The sequence below is a fragment of the Balaenoptera ricei genome, chromosome 8 (assembly GCF_028023285.1).
Source record: "Balaenoptera ricei isolate mBalRic1 chromosome 8, mBalRic1.hap2, whole genome shotgun sequence".
NCBI classification, from domain to species: Eukaryota; Metazoa; Chordata; class Mammalia; order Artiodactyla; family Balaenopteridae; genus Balaenoptera; species Balaenoptera ricei.
The window spans coordinates 114,069,943-114,091,299 of NC_082646.1; the positions used below are offsets into that span (position 1 = coordinate 114,069,943).

Sequence of the window (21,357 nt, forward strand, 5' to 3'; positions counted from 1 at the left end):
GCTCGGTGGGAACACCTCAGTGGAGCAGAACGCTGGCTTGCTCACCCCCGGGCTGACCCAGCCTTCTGAAGGGAGCCAAAGCAGAAACGGCTGGGACTTCGAGATGCCCTGCGCCCCCCAGGAGGGCTCTGGGCTGCCCCCGGACGCCCCTCGGGAGGGGCAGGGCACGTGGGGGGGTGGGGCTCAGCCTCCTGGGCAGCCTTACCTGGTGGATGAAGCCCTGCAGGAACCACTGGACGGTGTCAGTCCCCAGGGACATCTGCTCCTCGTCCCGATGGAGGGCACAGGGGCTCAGGGCCTGCGTGCTGGGCCGGAAACCTCCCTATTTCGGGACGCCATGCAGCCGCCCCCAGGACCCAGGTGGCCCGAGCTCGCCGCTGATCCGCCCCAGGAGAAGGAGAGTGAAGCCTGCAGGAGGCCAAGCCCCCCCGGTGGCCGTGGGACAGGGCCTCTGTGGGGGGCGGGGGGCGACGCATCTACTCACCAGGTGTCGCTGCAGCTGGGGGAGGCTCTGCCTAGAACGTGCTCTTCGTGGGCCTGGAGTCTCAGCCGTTCTGGGAACCCCCGGGATGAAGAAGCCCGAGGAGCCCCCAAACCCCCACAAGTCAGAGCCGTGTCCAGCGAGGGTTGAGTACTGCAGGTGCCCCCGGTGGTGACCCCAGCGTGCGGGGCCCTCCTGAGCCCTGGCTGGACACGCTCTTCCCAGGCAGGACAGCCTGTGAGGCCGGGGCTGCTGGGGCAGAGGCCCTGCTCCCGGAGGCCCAGCTCGGCTGGCGCCCTGGGCTGAGGGGTGGGCAGGCATCCGGCCCTGGCACTTGCCCTGGCCACAGCAGGGGGTGGGGGACCCAGTACAGAGGGGCAGGGAGTGCGGCCCACGGGGTGGGTGGCGGGGGTGTGCCCGGCCCTCTCCTAGGCTTGGCAGCCAGGCTGGGGGCACGGGAGGGGGTGTTGCTGCTGCCGGGGCTTCGTCTGGCCGTGGGCTCGGAGGGCGCTGGGGGGTGGCAGGTGTGAGGCAGAAGGACCAGCAGGGAAGGGAGAGCTGCCCGGACGAGGCCGGGACTGAGGGCCGTGGCTCTAGGACCCAGAGGGCAGCGCGGGGAGCCAGTGCCCTTCGCTGATGGGGAGATGGACTGGGCCCAGGTCCCCGCCAGCCCACAGCCAGGGGAGCTCTGCAGGGAGACCCCTGGCCCTGAGGCACTCCCAGCTGTCCCCGGCGGTCACCTACCATGCATGGCGTGTTTCTTGTCATCAGCTGGACCAGCGCCCAGAAGGCGTCCTCCTCAGGAACATCAGCAGGATGGCCATGACCTGGTTCATGCCCTGGCAGTAGCCCACCTCTTGCAAGAGCCAGATGTGCATGGAGGACCCACCCGGAGGCCTCTTCTGCCCCCCTCCACACTACCACCTCAGCTCCTGGATGGGCTCCCGCCTGGCCGAGCCCACACTGCCCTGGAGGGGCCACCTGAGATGCCCTCTGGGCCGGAGAGCCCCTGAGCCAGCTCAGGCGCCAGCACCACAGCAGCCCCGTGCCTGAGGCTTTGGGCGCCGTCCTGGGTCCCCTTTCCCAGACGAGGCAAGGGGGGCGATGGGGCCCAGCACGGGCTGGAGGTCCTGCCGTGAGGGCAGGCTTGGGGGGCCTGACCTGGGAGAGCACAAGGCCAGGGGGCTGGCCCACAACCCCACTGTGGGCAGCCTGTGGGGTCCTCTCAGCTGGTGGTCCTCGAGGGAGTGTTCTGGAAAGAGCCGGTGGAGCAGGAGCTGCCTCCCGGGGGCCCCACAAGAGCTTTGGTCCCTGGGAACCTTCATCCCTGCCAAGTTTCTGATTAATAGTACAGCATTTTCAGGATCAAAACTCAAGTTTCAGGGGTTAAGTCTACATGCAATGAAATATAAATATCCCAGGTATACAGTTTGACAAGTTTTTATTTTCTTTCTTTATTCAGTTTGCACACATGACAGTTCAGTCTCTGGGACGTACAGCCCCGTGGGTTTTCACACACGGGTGGGGCCGCCGCATCCGCGCTGCAGCTTAAGCCCCCACCCCATTAGCCCCGGCAGCCGCTGGTGCTTGCCCTCCTGGGGCTGTGCTTGTTCCAGAACGCCCTGTGAGAGGAATCATATGTGGGTCTGGATTCCTTCACTTAGCAAAATATGTCTAAGGCTCATCCACGCTGCTGAGTGAATCAACAGCTTGTTCCTTTGTGTCCCTGAATCATAGTCCGTTTCATGGAATCCCACGGTTTATCCACATTCCCTCGATGAAGATGATCTTGGTTGCTTCCAGTTTTTAACGATCACGAATAGAGCAGTGAATATTGCATGCAGGTTTTATGTGTGTTTAAGTTTTCAGTTCATTTGGGTAAATACCAAGGAGCATCATTGCTGATCACATGGTGAGTATATGTAGTTTTTTTTTTTTTTTGGCTGCATTGGGTCTTCACTGCTGCAGCACGTGGGCCCTAGAGCACGCAGGCTTCAGTAGTTGTGGCTCGCGGGCTCTAGAGCGCAGGCTCAGTAGTTGTGGCGCACGGGCTTAGTTGCTCTGCGGCATGTGGGATCTTCCCGGACCAGGGATGGAACCGGTGTCCCCTGCATTGGCAGGTGGATTCTTAACCACTGCGCCACCAGGGAAGTCCCAGTATGTGTACTTTTGTAAGAAACCGCCCAGCTGTCCCCCACAGTGGCTGCACCATTTGCATCCCCACCAGTGCTGGACGAGAGTCCCTGTTGCTCCACATCCTTGCCAGCACTTTGGTTCTTATTCTGCATGAGTCCTTTATTAGATATATGATTGGCAAATATCTTCTCCCACTCTGTAGCTTTTTCATTCTTTTAACAGTATCTGTTGCAGAATGAAAGTTTTACATTTAGATATAGTTCTTTCTCTCATAGGTGTCCTCTCGCTCATCTGACCGGCCTCTTTCCCAGTGTCCATGGCCTCACCCCATCCTGGCGTTCTGGTTTTCTAATGCCACAAGTGAGTTGCCCTGCAAACAAGCCAGAGGTTTAAGATGGAACCAGAAGTTGGGACACAGCCATGTTTACTCGTTTGTGTATCCAACAGGCTGTGTTCTCAGATAACAGTGGCTGGGCCTGAAGTCTAAGATATTTACCATCTGGCGCATTACAGGAAACCTCCCTGATTTTGTGCCCAGGCCTGCAGATGGGCAGGGGTGGTGGGACGGCGGGGCCCACCAGGCTTACCCTCACACCCTGGGCTCCTGTCTGCGTGAGGCCTGCAGCCTGGTGGCTGTGGGGCGATGGAAGTTCTGAGGGCCAGCGGCGGCTGACTCGCCCTGGGCCCGGCCTCGGAGGTCAGCAGAGACACAGCCACACTCCGGGCCAAGGCGGGCGTGGGGCCTCCCAGCTTCGGGCCCGTGGAGTCCCCCCGGTAGAGGCATCTCGTCGTGAGAGGAGTGTGGGAGGTCCAGGGTGACCACTCGGGCAGCACAGCCCACGCCTGCCTTGATGCTCCCGGTGCCATCTTGGCCAGACCCCTCTTCTCTCCGGGGTCAGGGCTCTGAAGAGCATCTCTTGGTCCAGAGTGAGCTTGATCTGTTGGCTATTCACGTGCGCCCCGAACCTGTCACGGCAGAACCTGCTCTCCTGCCCACCCACAAGGTCTCCCCGGCCGGCAGGGTCTTTGCCCCATACCCAGTTACCCAGATTGGAACAGGTTGTTCAGAAAGCAGTGAGGCGTTGGGAGACCCGATACTAGGGCTCCCATTAGGGCTGGATATTAGGGGATTATAGTAAATGCTTCAGGTGTAGCAACAGGGTCAAGGTCACGCATAAGAATCCCTGTGTCGTCGTGTCCCGTCCCCCCCACCCCCAAGATCCCGCTCGGCTTTGGGATCTTAGTTCCCCAACCAGGGATCAAACCCTGGTGCCCGGCAGTGAAAGTGCTGAGTCCTAACCACTGGACCGCCAGGGAGTTCCCAAGAATCCCTCTTTTTAATTAATTAATTTATTTATTTTTGGCTGTGTTGGGTCTTCGTTTCTGTGCGAGGGCTTTCTCTAGTTGCGGCGAGCGGGGGCCACTCCTCATCGCGGTGCGTGGGCCTCTCACTATCGCGGCCTCTCTTGTTGCGGAGCACAGGCTCCAGACGCCCAGGCTCAGTAGTTGTGGCTCACGGGCCTAGTTGCTCCGCGGCATGTGGGATCTTCCCAGACCAGGGCTCGAACCCGTGTCCCCTGCATTGGCAGGCAGATTCTCAACCACTGCGCCACCAGGGAAGCCCAAGAATCCCTGTTTTTAAAATGCATACTGAGAACCTAGGGACGGGGTGAGGCCAGACATCTTGGGTTCTCTGTAAAACACCTGTGCTGGTCAAGTGTGTGGTGAACGCAGGACACAGGACAGGACAGTGTCGCTAGTGTTGGACCTGGGTGATGGAATTTGGGGGTTCGTCACACTTTTAAAAAATAAATGATGGAAATTGTCTAAAAGAGCAGAAATATATAACTAAAAAACATCAAGATGGGGCGTCATTTCGACCCCACCGACCCGCATTCGTTCCATCTGGGCTCGGGTCCAGCCTGGTCTCTGCTGCCTGGAGCCCCTCCCCTCCCGCGGGGCCCTCTGGGGCCTGTTGAGCCAGTCCAGACCGGTCCCCACTCTCCCCTCGTGCCCCCCGCCCCCGTGCCCCACACCGCCGCCCTCGCTCCTCACGTGCCCACTCGCACCCCCTCGAGGCTCAGCCGGCACCGCCAGGCCGGGGGTCGGGCACCCGCCATCCCAGCTTCAGACCCAGGTCCACAGCCTCCCCCCGCGGGGCCCCGGGGACCCACTTGATGCCGTAGCGCTCCCGGAACATGATGTGGTTTCGGAAGGCGCGGTTCCCATCCAGGTCGGATCTGCCTTATGTCCTGGGAGTACAGACGGGCCTGCTGCTTCGGGTTCTGTGGGCGGGGCCAAGGGGCGGGGCGGGCGTCAGGCGGAACCTGGACCCACGGCCACCACCGCCGGACAGAGCGGGCGCTGCGAGGCCAGCGGGAACTGAGCTGTTTCTGCAGAAGCCTCATTGTGCGCGTTTCTGAAGCCAGGGCGGGTCACGAGTGACCCCTGTCAGGATGAAGGTGACCTGACGATTGCCTGTGCTCCTAGCCTGGCAGTCTGCTCCAACAGAAGATAATATCGTCAGTGTGTCATCCAATCATCAAGTTCTTTATAATTTCTTAAATATAAAATGTGCAACACTCAATCAAAAGTAACCAGGCATTATCAGGAAATAAGATGTGATGAAAAAGAACAGGCAATAGAAACAGACCCAACAGAGGTGCAGATAATGGAGCTATTAGACAAGGGCTTTAAACGAAATACACTTGGACTTCCCTGGTGGTGCAGTGGTTAAGAATCCTCCTGACAATGCAGGGGACACGGGTTCGAGCCCTGGTCTGGGAAGATTCCACATGCCGCGGAGCAACTAAGCCCATGCGCCAAAACTACTGAGCCTGCAAGCCACAACTACTGAGGCTGCATGCCACAACTACTGAAGCTTGTGTGCCTAGAGCCTGTGCTCTGCAACAAGAGAAGCCACCTCAATGAAGAGTAGCCCTCGCTCGCCGCAACTAGAGAAAAGCCCGCACACAGCAACAAAGACCCAACGCAGCCAAAAATAAATAAATAAATTTATTAAAAAAAAAAAAAAGAAATACACTTAATGTACTCAAGGAGCGAAAGGCAAGATTAACAGATGTGGGGAGGGGGAGACCTGGAAACAAAAACAAACAAATGAAAATTCTAAAATAAATAAATAGAATAACTAAATTTAAGGACTGAATGGATAGTTTTGACCGCAGATCTAAAGATAAAGAGAGAATCGGTGAACCAGAAGGCAGGTCAAAAGAAATTATGTAGACCGAAACAGAGTCAAAGGGTATAAAATCTAATAAAAAGAATAAGAGACATGTGGGTACAGTGGAAAGATCAAGCATATTTATTTATTTATTTTCAGCTGCGTTGGGTCTTCGTTGCTGCACGTGGGCTTTCTGTAGTTGCGGTGAGTGGGGGCTACTCTTCGTTGCGGTGTGCGGGCTTCTCATTGCGGTGGCTTCTCTTGTTGCGGAGCACGGGCTCTAGGTGCACGGGCTTCAGTAGTTGTGACATATGGGCTCAGTAGTTGTGGCTTGCGGGCTCTAGAGCGCAGGCTCAGTAGTTGTGGCGCACGGGCTTAGTTGCTCCACTGCTTGTGGGATCTTCCCGGACCAGGGCTTGAACCCGTGTCTTCTGCATTGGCAGGTGGATTCTTAACCACTGTGCCACCAGGGAAATCCCAAGCATATTTTTTTAAAATAAATTTATTTATTTATTTATTTATTTATTTATTTATTTTTGGCTGCACTGGGTCCTCGTTGCTGTAGGCGGGCTTTCTCTAGTTGCGGTGAGCGGAGACTACTCTTCATTGCGGTGCGTGGGCTTCTCATCGTGGTGGCTTCTCTTGTTGTGGAGCACAGGCTCTAGGCGCATGGGCTTCAGTAGTTGTGACGTATGGGCTCAGTAGTTGTGGCTCGTGGGCTCTAGAGTGCAGGCTCAGTAGTTGTGGCGCACGGGCTTAGTTGCTCCGCAGCATGTGGGATCGTCCCGGACCAGGGCTTGAACCCGTGTCCCCTGCATTGGCAGGCGGATTCTTAACCACTGTGCCACCAGGGAAACCCTCAAGCATATTTTTAATTGATTCTAGATGAAGAGCAGAGAGTGAGGCATCCAAAATATCTGAAGAAATAAGAGCTGAGACGTTCCTGAAACTGATGAAAGATATCAAGCTACAGATTCTAGAAGCACAGTGAGCAACAAAAAGGATAAATACAGGGAAAAACACATCCAGGCACAGTATAGTAAACCTGCTGACTGAGAATAAAGAGGAAAGCTTTAAAGTACCCAGGAAGACATGTCATCTTCAAAGGAGTGACAATAAGAGTGACAGAAAGTATGGAAATCAGAAGACAATGGAATAACATCCCCAGAATGCTAACAGAAATAAATGCCAACCTACACATCTATACCCAGTGAAAATGTCCCTGAAAAATAAAGAATGCACAGAAAAATTTTCAGAGAAACAAAACCTGGCAGAATCCAGTTTCCTGGTTTCACCAGGAAACCCACATCAAATGAAATACTAGAAGGTGTTCTCCATGGAGAAAAAAAAAAAAAGTGACCCCAGATAGAAGTTTGAAAATGCTAGGATTGAAGAGGGCCCGAGTTTGATCCCTGGTTGGAGAACTAAGATCCCGCAGCCATGCAGGAAAGAAAGAAAGGAACGAAGGAACGAAGGAAGGAAGGAAGGAAGAAAAGGACTCAACCAGGTGAATCAGGTAAGTTCAAAAATAACAAGAATGACATAACTTCCAGTGAATCCCAAAGGGCCCCCCACTGTGGCCAGCACACGTATGGTGGTAACCTGCATCCTCCACTTTGTGGAGTGTCTCAAAATTGACAAGTACGGGTGAGAAAATGAGGGGAAAGGCACTTCCAGACCTTCCTTCCCCTCCTCAGGAGTTTTACTCAGCTTTCAATTTTATGTCCTTTGGCTGGGCACCACTTGTTTCATTCAGTCTGTGGACACCTGGCCACACCCCTCACCAGCTCCAGTCCCCGCAGGTAACCCTCTCAGGCCTGGCCTTCCCCTCCCGAGTTTCCCTCCATCAGGGACTTCTGTTTGTTCTACTCAATGTTGAATCCTCACCACCTAGAACACAGCCAGGCACACAGGAGTTAATAAATATTTACGAAGAAATGCATTTAGGTGAGGCACGAATTGTTAACATTCATTGACAATATTAGATGAATGAAACATCACCCATAGATTACAAACGTTGCCTTAATTAACAAAGTTGCCACTTTGTTCCGAAACCAACTGTCTGTCTGTGTCTGACTCTCCAGCTCTAGTTGTCGGTGCTCGCAGAATCCCGACACCCAGACTTTGCTCCAAGTCAGAGAACCGACCCGCTGCCCGCCACGTTAATGTCACGGCCCGGGTCCTGCGAGGCCTCATCCTCACCGGGTCCGACTTTCGAAGCCCACCTACGGCACGCGCGGGTCCGCCCATCAGTTCCAGCCGGGCTGGAAGCGGTGAGGGCGCCTTGGGTACCACCGCCGGCTCCGCCCCACCCGCAGGCCTCGCCCCCCTCCGCCAGCAGGCCCACCCTAAACCCCGCCCCTGTCCGCCCGCCCACAGGCCCCACCCCTAGAGGCCCCGCCCACCGCCTGTTGCCGCGCCGCAGCGAGGCCCCGCCCCACCGCTGGTCCTGACACCGCCCCCCGGTCGGAAGTAGGCCGTCTCCCTCCCGGTCAACAGGCCAGGGACAGTTCGTTGTCGTGTCTAGGTCAGTCACTCCCTAGGTCCGTCAGTGGGTGGGCCAAACAGACGGCCGACCGGTCCAGCGTCAGTCCTTACCGGCGCCGGTCTTGGTCGGGCCGCGCGTGGACGCACGCCGGACGCCACTGAGGCCACGCAGCCCGGGGATACGCGCGCTCGCCAGCGTGGGGCGAGGGGTCCTCTGGGCGGGGATCACCCCCGCTCCGCGGACCTGGGGGGCGGGTCCTGTCGGGGGCGGGTTCGGTGAGGCGGGGCCGCGCGGGCCGAGGCCGCGGCACCGCCCAGGGAACGTCGGCGCGCTCCGATGACGTCAGGACGCCCGAGTTCGCCTCTGCGCGTGCGCGCCGCCGCCGGTCGTCCTCCCGGGGCACGCTGGGACCTCCGGCGCGGGGCGCTGGGTCTGCGCCTGCGTGATCTGCGTCTTGGTGGTCCGCCCTTTGGCGCCCAGTAATCTACAGCAGCAAGGGCTGGCTCGGCCAGACTTTCCTTCTCAAATTGAGTAACCCCCGACCTTATTCCCCCAAAGAACCGATCCCCAGGAAGGACAGACAGCCCTGGCAGAGAGCACTCGCCCGGGTGGCGCCCTCAGGGTGTTGGGCCTTGGAATGGCCATGTGTCCGCCCTGCAGTTCTGTCCCGTTAGGTCACCCGAGTGCCCCGGGGGAGCTGGGTGGGCAGCTCCTGTGGGAAAGAGAAAGACATAAGTGGGACAGCACCTCGGGGGCCGCGAGGTTGGGTTGTCACAAGGTCTGGCTGAGACAGTCTAAATGTCAGCTTGTGGAGGTTGGTTGAGTAGATTGAATACACTCGAACAGAGACACACAGTGTGCCCACTAAAAGTTAGCTTCCATACGTATCTATTCACGTACGTGTATATTCGTCTATACATTGTATACATATCTATTCTTAGGTGAGAAATATAGCAGCTCCCTAATGCATTAGTTTCTTACTGCTACTGTAGTGAGTTGCTACAGACTAGATATTTTACAATTCTGGAGATCAGAAGTCACAAATAGGCCTTAGGGGGTTAAAAATCAAGGTATCCACAGAATGGTTCCTTCCAGAGGCTCCAGGGGAGAATCTAGTTCTTGGCCTTTTCTAGCTTCTAGAGGCTGCCTGTCTCCATCTTCAAAGCGCAGCCACTCCAACCTCTGCTTCCATTGTCACTTTTCCTCTCTGATTTTGACCCTTTTGCCTCTCTTTTAAGGACCCTCAGGATTACATTGGGCCTATCCAATTAATCAAGGACAGTACCCCCATCTCAAGATTCTTAACTTTGTCATATCTGCAGAGACCCCTTTGCCATCTATGGTAACTATTGACAGGTTTGGGGATTAGGATGTGATCGTCTTCGGGGGCCATTATTCTGCCTACTATTGTTTATATCTCATTTTTATTTTTAAAACTGTATTGTGTGTACAGGAGGAGTAGGAGCAGATACACAGATGTCAGATCATTTGTCTCTGGAAGATGGGCATTCTTGGGCCTTTCATTTTTTTTAATCTCTTCTGGTTTTTCTACAAAAAGCACATACTGCTCCTGTGATAAAAATCATGTTAAAGTTGGTTGGCATGCCAGTGCACCCAGAGGCCTCTTTCTGCCCCCTCCCCTCTCCCTGCTCCATCCTCACCCACCCCAGCCTGCAGGAGCTTCTGCCAGAAACCCAGCACCACGCTCATTTTCCTGCATCAGGGTGGGAGAGAGCTGCTCACTGTCTTCACTTGACAACTTGTCAACTTGCACTTGCTGTGGGGGAGCTCATGGCGTGGGGCGGGGGTGGGTGTCTGTGCCTTGGGGGCCCAAACCTGCGAAGCCACTAGGCTCTCCAGGACCCCTGGCCCCACATTGGTGGCCCTGACCCCCTTACAAACTACACAAGCAAGGACTGGCCCCCACCGGATATTCTCCCCAAGTTGAGTAACCCTTCCTTTATTCCCACAACAAACCAACCCCCAGGCAACTGGTCAGCTCCCTGAGGCTCCTTTGTTAAATTTAGAGATCTTGGTTGGTTTCAATAACTGACCATCTGGGCCACATGTGCTTTTCTCTTCTCCCGCTGTAAATTCCCGCTCTGATGTTTTAAATTTACCAATAGTGAGCCTGTGAAACCCTAGGCCGCCAACCTTGACCCCAGTAAAAGCAGAACCCTAGCCGCCTGCCCCCAACCCCCCGCCCCATCCCCACCTCGCTCTGTGGCCCCAGGTATGCCATGTGCATTCCAACACATGTGAGTAATAGACCTTTTTTTTTTCCCCCAAAGTTTCCTAATGGTCTTTGTTGAAGGCCGCCTTGCAATCACAAGGGCAAGTCCAGCCACAACACTGGTTATGGCTAGGCCAAGAGGGGTGCAAAACAGGTGTGTTATGAAGCCTTTAACCATCTTCCTACTGGTAGACATTTAGATTGTTTCCAGGTTTGGACAGTTGCAAAATGCTGCAAAAAGACATTTTGAACATTGTCTCCTAAGCTCCTGCATGAATATTCCTCTTGATCGATACACAGAAATGCAGGGGTGTGTAGTGTTTTACATAAGCCAAATGTCACGCTTGTTACCCGAAAAACGTTTTGCCTTGTGGTGCGTGTTGAGTCAAAAGACACAGCCAAGCCAAAGATCCGGAGAAGGAAGGATTTATTACCTGCTGCAAGTAAGGGGAACACTGGGGATCTTCTCCAAAGCAGTGTCTCCCTGCAGAGTCCAGGGTTTATTTGATTGAAGTCAGGAGGGTCAGAAAAGGTCATCTTCACCCCTTAGATTCCGGTAGGTCTGGTGGTTGCGGCTTCAGGCTAATCGTCACCATTGAAACAGAACCGGGAGTCTTTACAACTGGTACATTATTTTGGCTGTTGTTACTTCTCTTGTCTGATTACAGTCGTTTGTTTCTGCGTTCTTTTGTTCCCTTAAGACCATCAATTACTGAGACCTGTTCAAGGGCAAGCATTGTGGCCCACCTTAGATCACAAAACGGCTTAGGCCAAAAAATGGCTTCTCTTCTGATAAGAAAACCATGCCTGGTTCTCTCTCCCAGGAAACCTACCGTATCTGCTTACACACTGACGCATTTCATCACAGCCAGGACAGATAATTTCCATCTTTTCCTGTGTGGCAGCAAAAAGAAGTGTCTCAGATATTCGATTTCTGTGCTTTGGCAAACTCCCACGTTCTGCCTGCTGGTGGGAGAGCGCAGAGGAAGTCCCGACGGCCTCTGTCTCCTTGGGGGTGGTCGGGGCTCCCTGCGCCTGCGCCGCATCTCCGCCTGGCGCCCCCTCCCCGCGAGGTGGCCTGCCCCCCTTCTGGGTGACAAAGTGGAAAATCAGACAGGGACGTCAAGTTTTACCCCAGAGTTCAGCGGAAAGCGGCGAAGGTTTAACTGGGGGCGCAGGCTCGGCGCGCGTCTCAGAAAAAGACCCGGGGCCAAGCCGGGGAGGGATGGCGGGCGGGCCCGTCCCGGGGTCTAATGTCCTCCCGCCGGGGTTCGGTGGGCGAGGGCGAGCTGGCGCGGGACCCTGGGCCCGCCCGGCCCCCACTCTCCAAGGCCCCGCCCCAGGACGTGACCCCACCCCCTGCCCGGGCGGAAGACGCAGCTCGGTCCTCTGGTCAGCGGTGGAGGCCCCGGAGGTGAGGTCCGGGGTCCGGGGCAGAGCGGGAGCGGGAGCGGGAGCGGGCCGGGGAGGGGGGCGCGGCGACCCCGCGGCGTTTTTGGGGTCCCCCAGCCGGTGACCGCTTGGCGGACGGTTCCTGGGCCCGAGAAAGCACGGGGGCCGGGGGCGCGGGGAGCCCTCTCCGCGCGGCATTTGAGCGGCCCGTCTCTCCCTGGAGAGGCCCCGGCCCGACCCCGCGCTGACCTCCGACCCCCGACCCCCGGACACATGCGGATCCTCGGGCGGGCGTGGGGGGCGGCGGCGGCCCCGCGCGGACTCCGGCGCGCCCCTGCTCCCTTCCGCCTCCGCGCCTCGCAGAGGTAACCAAGCTGCGCCGGGGGCGGAGGGCGGGCCGCGGGCGCCGCTCCAGGGAAGGCCCGGGCCGGACCCTGAGGCGGAGAAGACGCACCTCCTGGCTTCCGGCACGGTCTTGCGCGGCGGCCTGTCCCCGCACTTGGAAGCATTAATTAGGGGCGGTTGTTGAGATCCTGGACCCGCGACTTGGGGCCTGGGGAGCAGCCCAGCTGGTGGGGGTCCTGATTGCCAGGGAGGCGGTGGGCCGGACACGTGCTTGTTCCTGTCCAGATCAGGCACCCTGACTGGGGGCTTGTGAGGAAGGCTGTACACGCGGCGTCTTTGCGGGATGTTAACACTTTTTCATGGGTTCTCAAAGGGATCCGTGTTCTCTGGAGGCTAAGACGCCCACAGGCCAACCAAAGGGATACTCTGGGTCTAGTCAAGTCTGGGGGCTTGGGGGGCGCAGCTGCTGGGTATCAGTTTCCTACTCTGGAGAGGCGAGTCCCCTAATGTCACACTGGATTCAGGGAGGGAGCAGCCGGGGGAGCAGTGTTGGGGCTAGAGCTCCTCAGTGGCCCCTCCCATCCTGAACCCCGAGCCCCTCCTCCTCATCCCTCTCCCGCGATGACTGAGGATTCTGAGTCAGGGTTTGGGTGGCCACACCCTGGGCTGGGGGTGGGTGGCAGGTCTGGTTTTGCTCACGGGCTCTGGCCAGTGGGCTGGGCGGCCTCTTCCTGGTATGGTCCCTCCCTGTGATGGTACGTGAAGTGGCCAGTTACCCATGCCCTCGCCTCAGTTTCTTAGCAGGCCCCCCTGCTGGGACGTGCACACGTGAATCTGAATCTTACCTGATCATTGGCACCAGGGGCCTCCCAGGAAGAATGTAACTAGAGCCTTTGCCTGGGCTGGCCCTCTTCCCTGCTGTGGGCTCGAACCAGCCGGGGCCGGCAGGGGGCATGCCCTCTTCAGCAAGGCCGGGGCTGTGCCAGGCACGGACACAACACGAGTGAAGCATTGTTCTCAGGAATCTGGGGGTTTCGGGGAACCGGGAACCTCACATGGGTCTGAGTCATCCTGCCTCGAGACCTGGAAAGGCATGGCTTCCAGGCGCGGGTGTTTACTGAACTTCCTGTGGCTCTTGACTGAAAGCCCGCTCCCTGCCCTCCTCCCGGGCACCCCCCAGCTCATGGCTGCCGCTGGGTTCCTCTCCTGCTGGCTCCCCCTTCAGGGCCACAGTCGGCACCCGCCCCGGGCTCTGGTTCCTCATTTGTTCGGGCTCTGTGTGTGGCCCTGGTGAGGTTTCAGGGCCTGTGACCTCCCATCCCAGACCTGCTGGCCAGAGGCCTCCCTCTTTTCTCAGCCTGCTTGGTGAGCTGGCTTCTTTGTGGGCTGGTCCCTGGGCTGAGCCAGGGTCGGGCAGAGGACGTGCCCTCTCCAGAGTCCCAGCTCCCAGAAGGGGCTCATGGAAGCAGGCACCCCGGGTGGCCACCCATGAATGCACCATCCAGAGCGTAGGTCACTGGACCTGGGGTCCCCACCCCACCTGCTCTGTCCTGGCCAGGGCACTTGTGGCTGGCGCCCCTCAGGAACCGTCAGCTGACCACCTGACGGCTGCTTCAGGGCAGTGAGGCCTCAGGTGCTGGCATCCTGGGCGGGTCTGGCTTTGTGGATGCCGGCCAGGTGGGGCTGTGCGCTGCCTTCCTGTTCTCGGAGGGGAGAAGGAGGCTGAGTCGGCAGGGGCAGTTACTGCAGCACGTCACAGATTGGGGCCCCTGCGCTCCCCTGGCTGGGGTCTGCACACCGTCCGGGCCCACAGGCCACCTCCTCCCCACCTGTCCTTGCTGGCAAGGCAGAGGCAGGGCTTTGGGCGGTGAGCGCTGCTCTCCCCTTCCTCGGCCGGGAGGTGCCTGGGGGGCTGGGGGACGAGCGCAGCCTCTGTCCCCGCGGCCACGTCCCCCAGCTCTGCGGTCCGTGGCGGTCTTTGCCCGGGAGCCCTCTCCCATTTCTGCTCCTGGAGGCTGAGGTGGATAAAGGTGTTGAAGAAGGGAAACGAAGCAGGCGGGGAGGCTGTGGCTTCTCCTGGAATGTCCCCTGGGGTCCTGTTTGGACGTCTTCCGTCCACTGGATCTCTGGCCTGTCAGACCTTGAGAGTTTGGCTGAAATCCTCTCCTTCTCCCCTGCCTGTGTCTAGGCAACACCTCGCCTCCCACCATGAAGCTCGACATCCAGTGTGAGCAGCTGAGTGACGCCCGGTGGACGGAGCTCCTGCCTCTGATCCAGCAGTACGAGGTGATCAGGTAGGACCGGCCGTGCCTGCGTGCCCGGGGCCACCACCCTGCAGGGGGTGAGGGGTGCTCCCAGCTCGCTTCACTTACAGAAGCGTGATGTAAATTTTGTATGATTTTCACGTGGCATAAAATGTGACTCTTTGTATTTTTTTCCAACCATTCGAATGTAAACCCATTCTGGCCCAGGCCTGGTGGGCACAGCAACCTGGCCCAGGGTCTCGTCTGCTCGTCCCCTTCCCCTGGGCATGCAGTCGCCGCAGCCGGCTCGTGTGGGCACTGCCTGTCCTGTGCCCCTGCCGGGCTGCGGGCTGGGAATCCAAGTCCAGGTTGACTCCTGCTGTCGAGGCCCTCAAACCCGCAGGTTCCTCAGGGCTCACGAGCAAGAGATGAGTGCCTGCCTGCTTATCTTTTTTTTTTTTTTTGTATTTAAAAATATTTTATTTTATTTTTTTTAATTTTTATTTTTTATAAATTTATTTATTTTATTTATTTATTTTTGGCTGCGTTGGGTCTTTGTTGTGGCACGCGGGCTTTTCGTTGCGGTGTCTTCTCTTGTTGCAGAGTACGGGCTCTAGGCACGTGGGCTTCAGTAGTTGTGGCTCGTGGGCTCTAGAGCGCAGGCTCAGTAGTTGTGGCGCACGGGCTTAGTTGCTCCGCGGCATGTGGGATCTTCCCGGACTAGGGCTCAAACCTGTGTCCCCTGCATTGGCAGTCGGATTCTTAACCACTGCACCACCAGGGAAGTCCCAAAAATATTTTATTTTTGAATAGGTAAGACATATGGCACAAAATTCAAAAAGACACAAAAGGGAATACAGTGAAAAGCCTCTCAGTCCTGTGCCCGTCCACTCTGTTGCCCTCCGCACCAACTACCCTTGTTTCTAAGAATTTAGCCCACAGGTGTAATTCCGTAGATATAATGTGAAATAACATATGCACAAGAATGTTCATTACAGCATTATTTTTAATAGCAAAAGATAGGAAACAGTGAAAATGTCCATTAATAGGGGACTGACTAAATAAGTTATGATTTATCCGTTCAATGGAGAAGTATACAGTTATAAAATAGAATGAGACAGCCCTTTATGTGCAAGTATGTATTAAGTAAAAAAAGTGCAGAACAGCATGCACAGGATGCCATTTGTGTTTCTAATACAAGGAAGTATGTGTATATGCGTGAGATATCTTGGGAAGGGCGAACAGGAAGGTGAGGGGTGGGAGGAGGGGCAGTGGGAACGGCATTTAAGAAAGTGCGGTGCCCGAAGGGTGTACTGAGGAGTGGTGAGTCCTTTGAAACATGGCGTGTGAGTTGGAGTGGCAAGGATGAGGTTAGCAGATATCCAATTCTTTTCCCCCCGTTTTAGACAAATAGCAATAGCAGCGTAGGCTTCACTTAGTTGTATAACCTTCCTTTTTCCCTTAATCTATTTCGGAAATCTTACCCAGGCATTTAGAGCCACTTTTTTTTTCTTATTAGGGCTCCATAGCAATTAATTGCTTCTAACCTTTTGCTGTTACAAACAATGCTATAATAAATAACCTCTTACATGTGTCATTTTACTTTTTTTTTTTTAACATCTTCATTGGAGTATAATTGCTTTACAATGGTGTGTTAGTTTCTGCTTTATAACAAAGTGAATCAGTTATACATATACGTATGTCCCCATATCTCTTCCCTCTTGCGTCTCCCTCACTCCCACCCTCCTTATCCCACCCCTCTAGGTGGTCACAAAGCACCGAGCTGATCTCCCTGTGCTGTGCAGCTGCTTCCCACTAGCTATCTATTTTACGTTTGGTAGTGTATATATGTCCATGCCACTCTCTTACTTTGTCCCAGCTTGCCCTTCCCCCGCCCCGTATCCTCAAGTCCCTGCTTATCTTTCTTCTTTTGAACTTATTTGAAATAGTTTTATGGAAGGTTTACGGAAGAGTCACAAAGACGGTGCAGGGTCCCCTGTGCCCTGTCGCCTGGGGCGCTGGTCAAAGCGAAGAGCCCGACACGGCCACCTTGACTCACGTCACCGGCTTTTCCGTGCGTGTCCTCTCCTGTTCCCGGGTCGTGCAGGACCCCTCACGGCATCATCGCCACGTCTCCACGGCCCCTCCTGTCTGTGATGGTCCCTCTGTCCCTCCTTGTCCTTGGCCGCCTGACTCTGGCGTCTGCTCACTCGGGCTCAGGTGAAAGTGCCTCTGACGTCTTCTCAGGGTTGAGTCACATGTTTTGGCCAGACAACACAGAAATGACATTGTGTCCTGCCTGGCGTATCGTATTGTGGGAGGTGTTGTCACAGTGGTGCCACGTGGTCACCCCTAATGGTCGCTGTGACCACCTGATGCAGGGTGCCTGCCACCTCTCGGGGTGACACCCCTTCAGACTCTGCTCATGTCCTGTTTCTGCTCGGACTTTTGCCTGTTGATCTTCGCAGCTGTTGGTGGGTTTTGCCTGAAGTGTTCCTGGGACTCTGCCTCACTGGGGTTTTTAATTTTTTCATTCCTTCCACACTTATCACTTGTCATTCTCTGAGGAAGAGCTGGCTTTCCTTCCACCTGTATTGACTCAATGGTTCACTTAATCGGTGGACGTGATCCTGGGTCAGGGTCTGGCACGTTCCACGCTGGCCTCTCCAAGCCTCTTCAGCCGGGCTCTGCCCTCGAGCTGCCACCTCCAGGTTTGGTTTCTCTCCTGGGGGTGGACGGGCACTTGTGCCCGCTGACCGTGTCCCGGGGAAGATGCGGAGATACGCGTCCGTATAGGTGCCAGTATCTTAACGGTTTTCACAAGACGATCCACGCGTTTTCTTTCATTTTAAGATGCGTTGGTTGTGACCCACCTCGTCGAGTTCTTGGCCCAAGAACGGGTCACAACCTGCTGTGTGAAGTGACTGAGTGTCCGTCTGCAGGCTGGACGACTGTGGCCTCACGGAGGTGCGGTGCAAGGACATCGGGTCCGCGCTCCGGGCCAACCCCTCCCTGACAGAGCTTAGCCTCCGCACCAATGAGCTGGGCGACGGCGGCGTGCACCTGGTGCTCCAGGGCCTGCAGAGCCCCACCTGCAAGATCCAGAAGCTCAGGTGAGCCCTGCCGGTCACTCCTGGGCTCTGGGCCCTGAGGCACACCTGAGCCCTCTCGCGGCCCCCGCCCCGCGTCCCCTCCGGCAAGGCCGGCTGCCTGGCCTCCCCGTGGGTGCGTGTGTGGTGGCGGCGGTTCCGTGCCCGCCTCGCTTGGGCTTCGGCACACGGAGGGGTGGCTCGCCTCGCCTGGGAGCCGCGGTCGGCTCGTGGGGCCCGCTGACGGCCCCGTGTCTCCAGCCTCCAGAACTGCTGCCTGACGGGGGCCGGCTGCGGGGTCCTGCCCGGCGCGCTGCCCTCCCTGCCCACCCTGCGGGAGCTGCACCTCAGCGACAACCCGCTGGGCGACGCCGGCCTGCAGCTGCTCTGCGAGGGGCTCCTGGACCCGCAGTGCCACCTGGAGAAGCTGCAGTGAGTGTGCACCCCCCCCGGGGCCCCGAGGTGCCCGCGCCCACCCCTCCCCTGGGTTTCGGCTGTCTGCCCTGGGCAAGCCCCCTCCCCAGCTCATCGGCTACGGGGAGCTTCGAGGAGGGGCTCTTCCCTGAGGCTGGGGCTGTGGCCTCTGAAAGCAGCTGGCAGCTGGCCTGTGACCCCGAGCGAGCACACAGATGGGGTCAGCCACAGAGGGAGGAAGCCGAGCCCGAAAGCCCCAGCTCGGGCCAGGTGTCTTTCTCCTGGGTCTCTGGGCACCCGCCACCCGGGGAGATGGCCCCCCGGCCACTGCCGTGCTGGCACCGCCTGGCAGCGCTCCGGTCTCTGCAGGCCTCACGGCCGGGGTGGGAAAGGAGACCCAGACAGACGGGTGGCCCTGGGCCAGGCCACGTTCCTGCGGCCGAGGGGCTGACCGCCCGCCCGCCCGCCCCCAGGCTGGAGTACTGCAACCTGACGGCCGCGGCCTGCGAGCCCCTGGCCGCGGTGCTCAGGGCCACACAGTACCTGAAGGAGCTCATGGTGAGCAACAACGACATGGGTGAGGCCGGCATCCGGGCGCTGTGCCGGGGCCTGGCGGACTCCGCCTGCCAGCTGGAGACACTCAAGTAAGCTCCGGGCTGGGGCTGGGGGGCAGGGCAGGGCAGGGCGGGGGCTAGGGGGGGCGCCCCAGCTCGCAGCGCCTCTCGTGCCCCCAGGCTGGAGAACTGCGGCCTCACGCCGGCCAACTGTAAGGACCTGTGTGGGATCGTGGCCTCCCAGGCCTCGCTGCACGAGCTGGACCTGGGCAGCAACCCGCTGGGCGATGCAGGCATCGCGGAGCTGTGCCCTGGGCTGCTGAGCCCCGGCTCCCAGCTCAAGACCCTGTGGTGAGTCGGCCTCCGGCCGGGCAGACAAAAACCTGGGGGCGGCAGGACGCGTTGGGAGCCTCTCTGTGCTGACGGGGGGCTCACCTCCGCAGGCTCTGGGAGTGTGACATCACCGCCCGTGGCTGCAGAGACCTCTGCCGCGTCCTCCAGGCCAAGGAGACCCTGAAGGAGCTGAGTCTGGCGGGCAACAATCTGGGTGACGAGAGCGCCCGGCTGCTGTGCGAGAGCCTGCAGCAGCCGGGCTGCCAGCTGGAGTCGCTGTGGTGAGGGGGCCGCGCAGAGGACCCTGGGTGGCCCGGCGGGGGGGGGGGGGGGGACGGCGCCGGGGGCTGGCGAGGTGCGGGTGCCCTCGGGGGGTGGGGGAGGGGGTGCCGAGGTGGAGCCACCGAAGACGGGCAGAGACTCGGCGGGGGCTGGCGCTCAGATCCCCAGGTGCCTCCCGGGGCACCCCAGAGGCGTGGGCCGCGGTGGCCCCAGTTCCCGTCTGCCGCCCGCAGGGTGAAGTCCTGCAGCCTCACGGCCGCCTGCTGCCACCACTTCGGCTCGATGCTCACCCAGAACAAGCATCTCCTGGAGCTGCAGCTGAGCAGCAACCAGCTGGGCGACTCGGGCGTCCAGGCACTGTGCCAGGCCCTGGGCCAGCCCGGCACCACGCTGAGCGTGCTCTGGTGAGCCTGCTGGGGGGCGCCCCGTCCGCCGGGGCCGAGGGCGGGGACAGCTGAGACTCGGACCCGCCCCCTCGCGCTCCGCGATCTGGCGGCGGCCTGGGCCCTGGTCGCACAGCCACCTGGGGGCGCAGCCTCCGCCTGACCTCGGCCCTGCCCCCCGCCCAGGCTGGGGGACTGTGACGTCACGGACGGCGCCTGCGGAGGCCTGGCCTCGCTCCTGCTGACCAATCGCAGCCTGCGCGAGCTGGACCTCAGCAACAACGGCCTGGGTGACCCCGGCATCCTGCAGCTGCTGGGCAGCCTGGAGCGGTCCGGCTGCGCCCTGGAGCAGCTGGTGTGAGTGGCCCTGGGGTGCGGGGGGCAGGCGAGGCGCACGGGGTGGGGGTGGGGGTGGGGGGCGTGGCCCCACCTCACCCCCCTCCTCCCTGCAGCCTGTACGACATCTACTGGACGGAGGCGGTGGAGGAGCGCCTGCGGGCCCTGGAGGGGAGCAAGCCCGGCCTGCGGATCGTCTCCTGACGCCCCTCCCCGGACGGCCCTCCTCCCCCGAGCAGTCCTGGCTTTAACCGAGAGAAGAGCTTAAATCAGCTCATTTTTGGGAGAGTATTTTAGGCACTTTATTAAAACGCTTTTCTGGCAGGAGGGTCTTTGTCTGTCCTCGTGGTCCCCACGAGGCTCTGGTGTCGAGGGGGGGATGTTTTCATGAGCACCCGGCTGCCCAGCGAGCACCACGGACGTAGCCGCTTCGGGCAAGTCGGGGGTCCGGGCCTGGTGGCGGGTGTGCCCAGCGGGGCCCTCCGTGGGGGTCCGGTCTGAGCGCCCCAGGTGCTGGCGGGGTCCTGCTCCGTGCGGCCTCGGAAGCCACCCATCCTACAGGCCTTCACTGCCTCAGGTCTGCGAGGACGGCGTCCCGCCTGCACTACGGGGCACCAGAACGTGGCCGCTGCCCTCGGGGCCTGGCTCACCTTGGCCAGCAGCATCGGTCATTGGTTGGCAGCGCGCTCGGACCTCCTGCGTGTGGGCCGGAAACCCCGGCTGGGAGCTGCTCCCAGGGCCGGGCCGGGCCGGGCCGAGCCTGCCGACGGCTGGCTCCCGAGTGCTCTCCTGGTGGAGGCCGGAGCCCTGTGGACATAAGGGCAGGGTCCACCCCGTCTAGCTGGCCTCGTCTGGCCGTGGGTGGACAGCGTAGGGGTGACCTGCCCTGAGCAGCACAATCAAGGTGTAGACACTGGGCAGCTTTCAAAGGGTCTGGCGCCTGGGCAGTAACTTCCTGCCATCACTACAAAGCCCTTCAAGGTACCCAGGACCCTGGCTTTGTAACACCTTCCCCGGGAAGGGAGCAGGATCTGTGGAGAAGTGGGTGGACCCACCCAGGTCTGGGTGGGAGACGCTCCAGGGGAACCTGCACCCACCTTGGGCCAGAAACCGCTCCCGGGGGCCACGCCTGGGACTGGTGAGCAACACGGGCCTCCAGCCCTGCAGGGAGAGCACAGGCCACAGGAGGGAGGTAGTCTGGGAGCAGAGCGACTGTGAACCCCGCGACGCCGAGAACCCCGGGTGGAGGTGGGCGGACAGGACGCTTGGTGCCTCCGCACTGGTGGGACGGGCGTCGGCCCTAAACCCAGATCAAAGGTGACACTGGGACGGCAGCAGGTGGGGTGGGGCACACTGAGGAAGCCCATGGAAGCCAGAGGCTGAGAAACTCAGCTCAACAGCACAACGCAAGAGCAGCGGGTGGGGCGGGGGGCACAGGCGCGCCGCCGTCTGTCCTCACAACCGCCC

At 58.9% G+C, this 21,357-nt stretch overlaps 1 protein-coding gene and 2 long non-coding RNA genes across 8 annotated transcripts; 1 reads left to right on the forward strand and 2 right to left on the reverse strand.

Moving 5' to 3' along the window:
• Positions 1-1,905: 1,905 nt before the first annotated feature.
• LOC132371128 (uncharacterized) lies at positions 1,906-8,602 on the reverse strand. Its single transcript, XR_009504756.1, has 3 exons — positions 8,397-8,602; positions 4,792-4,902; positions 1,906-3,583 (listed from the first exon to the last, which is right to left on the reverse strand). It is a non-coding gene; the product is annotated as an uncharacterized LOC132371128 (long non-coding RNA).
• Positions 8,228-20,214, forward strand: RNH1 (ribonuclease/angiogenin inhibitor 1). Of its 4 annotated transcripts, XM_059932451.1 has the most exons (11): positions 11,758-11,933; positions 14,186-14,286; positions 14,445-14,550; positions 17,442-17,612; positions 17,850-18,020; positions 18,476-18,646; positions 18,737-18,907; positions 19,000-19,170; positions 19,405-19,575; positions 19,741-19,911; positions 20,007-20,214. In XM_059932451.1, the coding sequence occupies exons 1-11, from the start codon at positions 11,773-11,775 to the stop codon at positions 20,092-20,094; spliced, it is 1,653 nt and encodes a 550-aa protein (XP_059788434.1). In that variant the 5' UTR covers positions 11,758-11,772; the 3' UTR covers positions 20,095-20,214. The 4 variants fall into 4 exon arrangements, with proteins under 4 accessions (XP_059788432.1, XP_059788434.1, XP_059788431.1 ...); XM_059932449.1 differs by lacking the exons at positions 11,758-11,933; positions 14,186-14,286 and adding an exon at positions 8,228-8,325; XM_059932448.1 differs by lacking the exon at positions 14,186-14,286 and having other exon boundaries at positions 11,828-11,933.
• Positions 10,930-13,210, reverse strand: LOC132371127 (uncharacterized). 3 transcript variants are annotated; one of them, XR_009504755.1, is made up of 2 exons: positions 13,102-13,210; positions 10,930-11,413 (listed from the first exon to the last, which is right to left on the reverse strand). It is a non-coding gene; the product is annotated as an uncharacterized LOC132371127 (long non-coding RNA). The 3 variants fall into 3 exon arrangements; XR_009504754.1 differs by lacking the exon at positions 13,102-13,210 and adding an exon at positions 12,161-12,829; XR_009504753.1 differs by lacking the exon at positions 13,102-13,210 and adding an exon at positions 11,653-12,829.
• Positions 20,215-21,357: the final 1,143 nt, after the last annotated feature.

Excerpts from the sequence above, each read along its gene's own strand:
- RNH1 (XM_059932451.1), top strand. The coding sequence starts at position 11,773 with ATGTCCTCCCGCCGGGGTTCGGTGGGCGAGGGCGAGCTGGCGCGGGAC. Across the intron at positions 14,287-14,444 it reads GGAGGCTGAGGTGGATAAAG|GCAACACCTCGCCTCCCACC; the intron begins GTGTTGAAGAAG and ends GCCTGTGTCTAG. Across the intron at positions 19,171-19,404 it reads TGCCAGCTGGAGTCGCTGTG|GGTGAAGTCCTGCAGCCTCA; the intron begins GTGAGGGGGCCG and ends TGCCGCCCGCAG.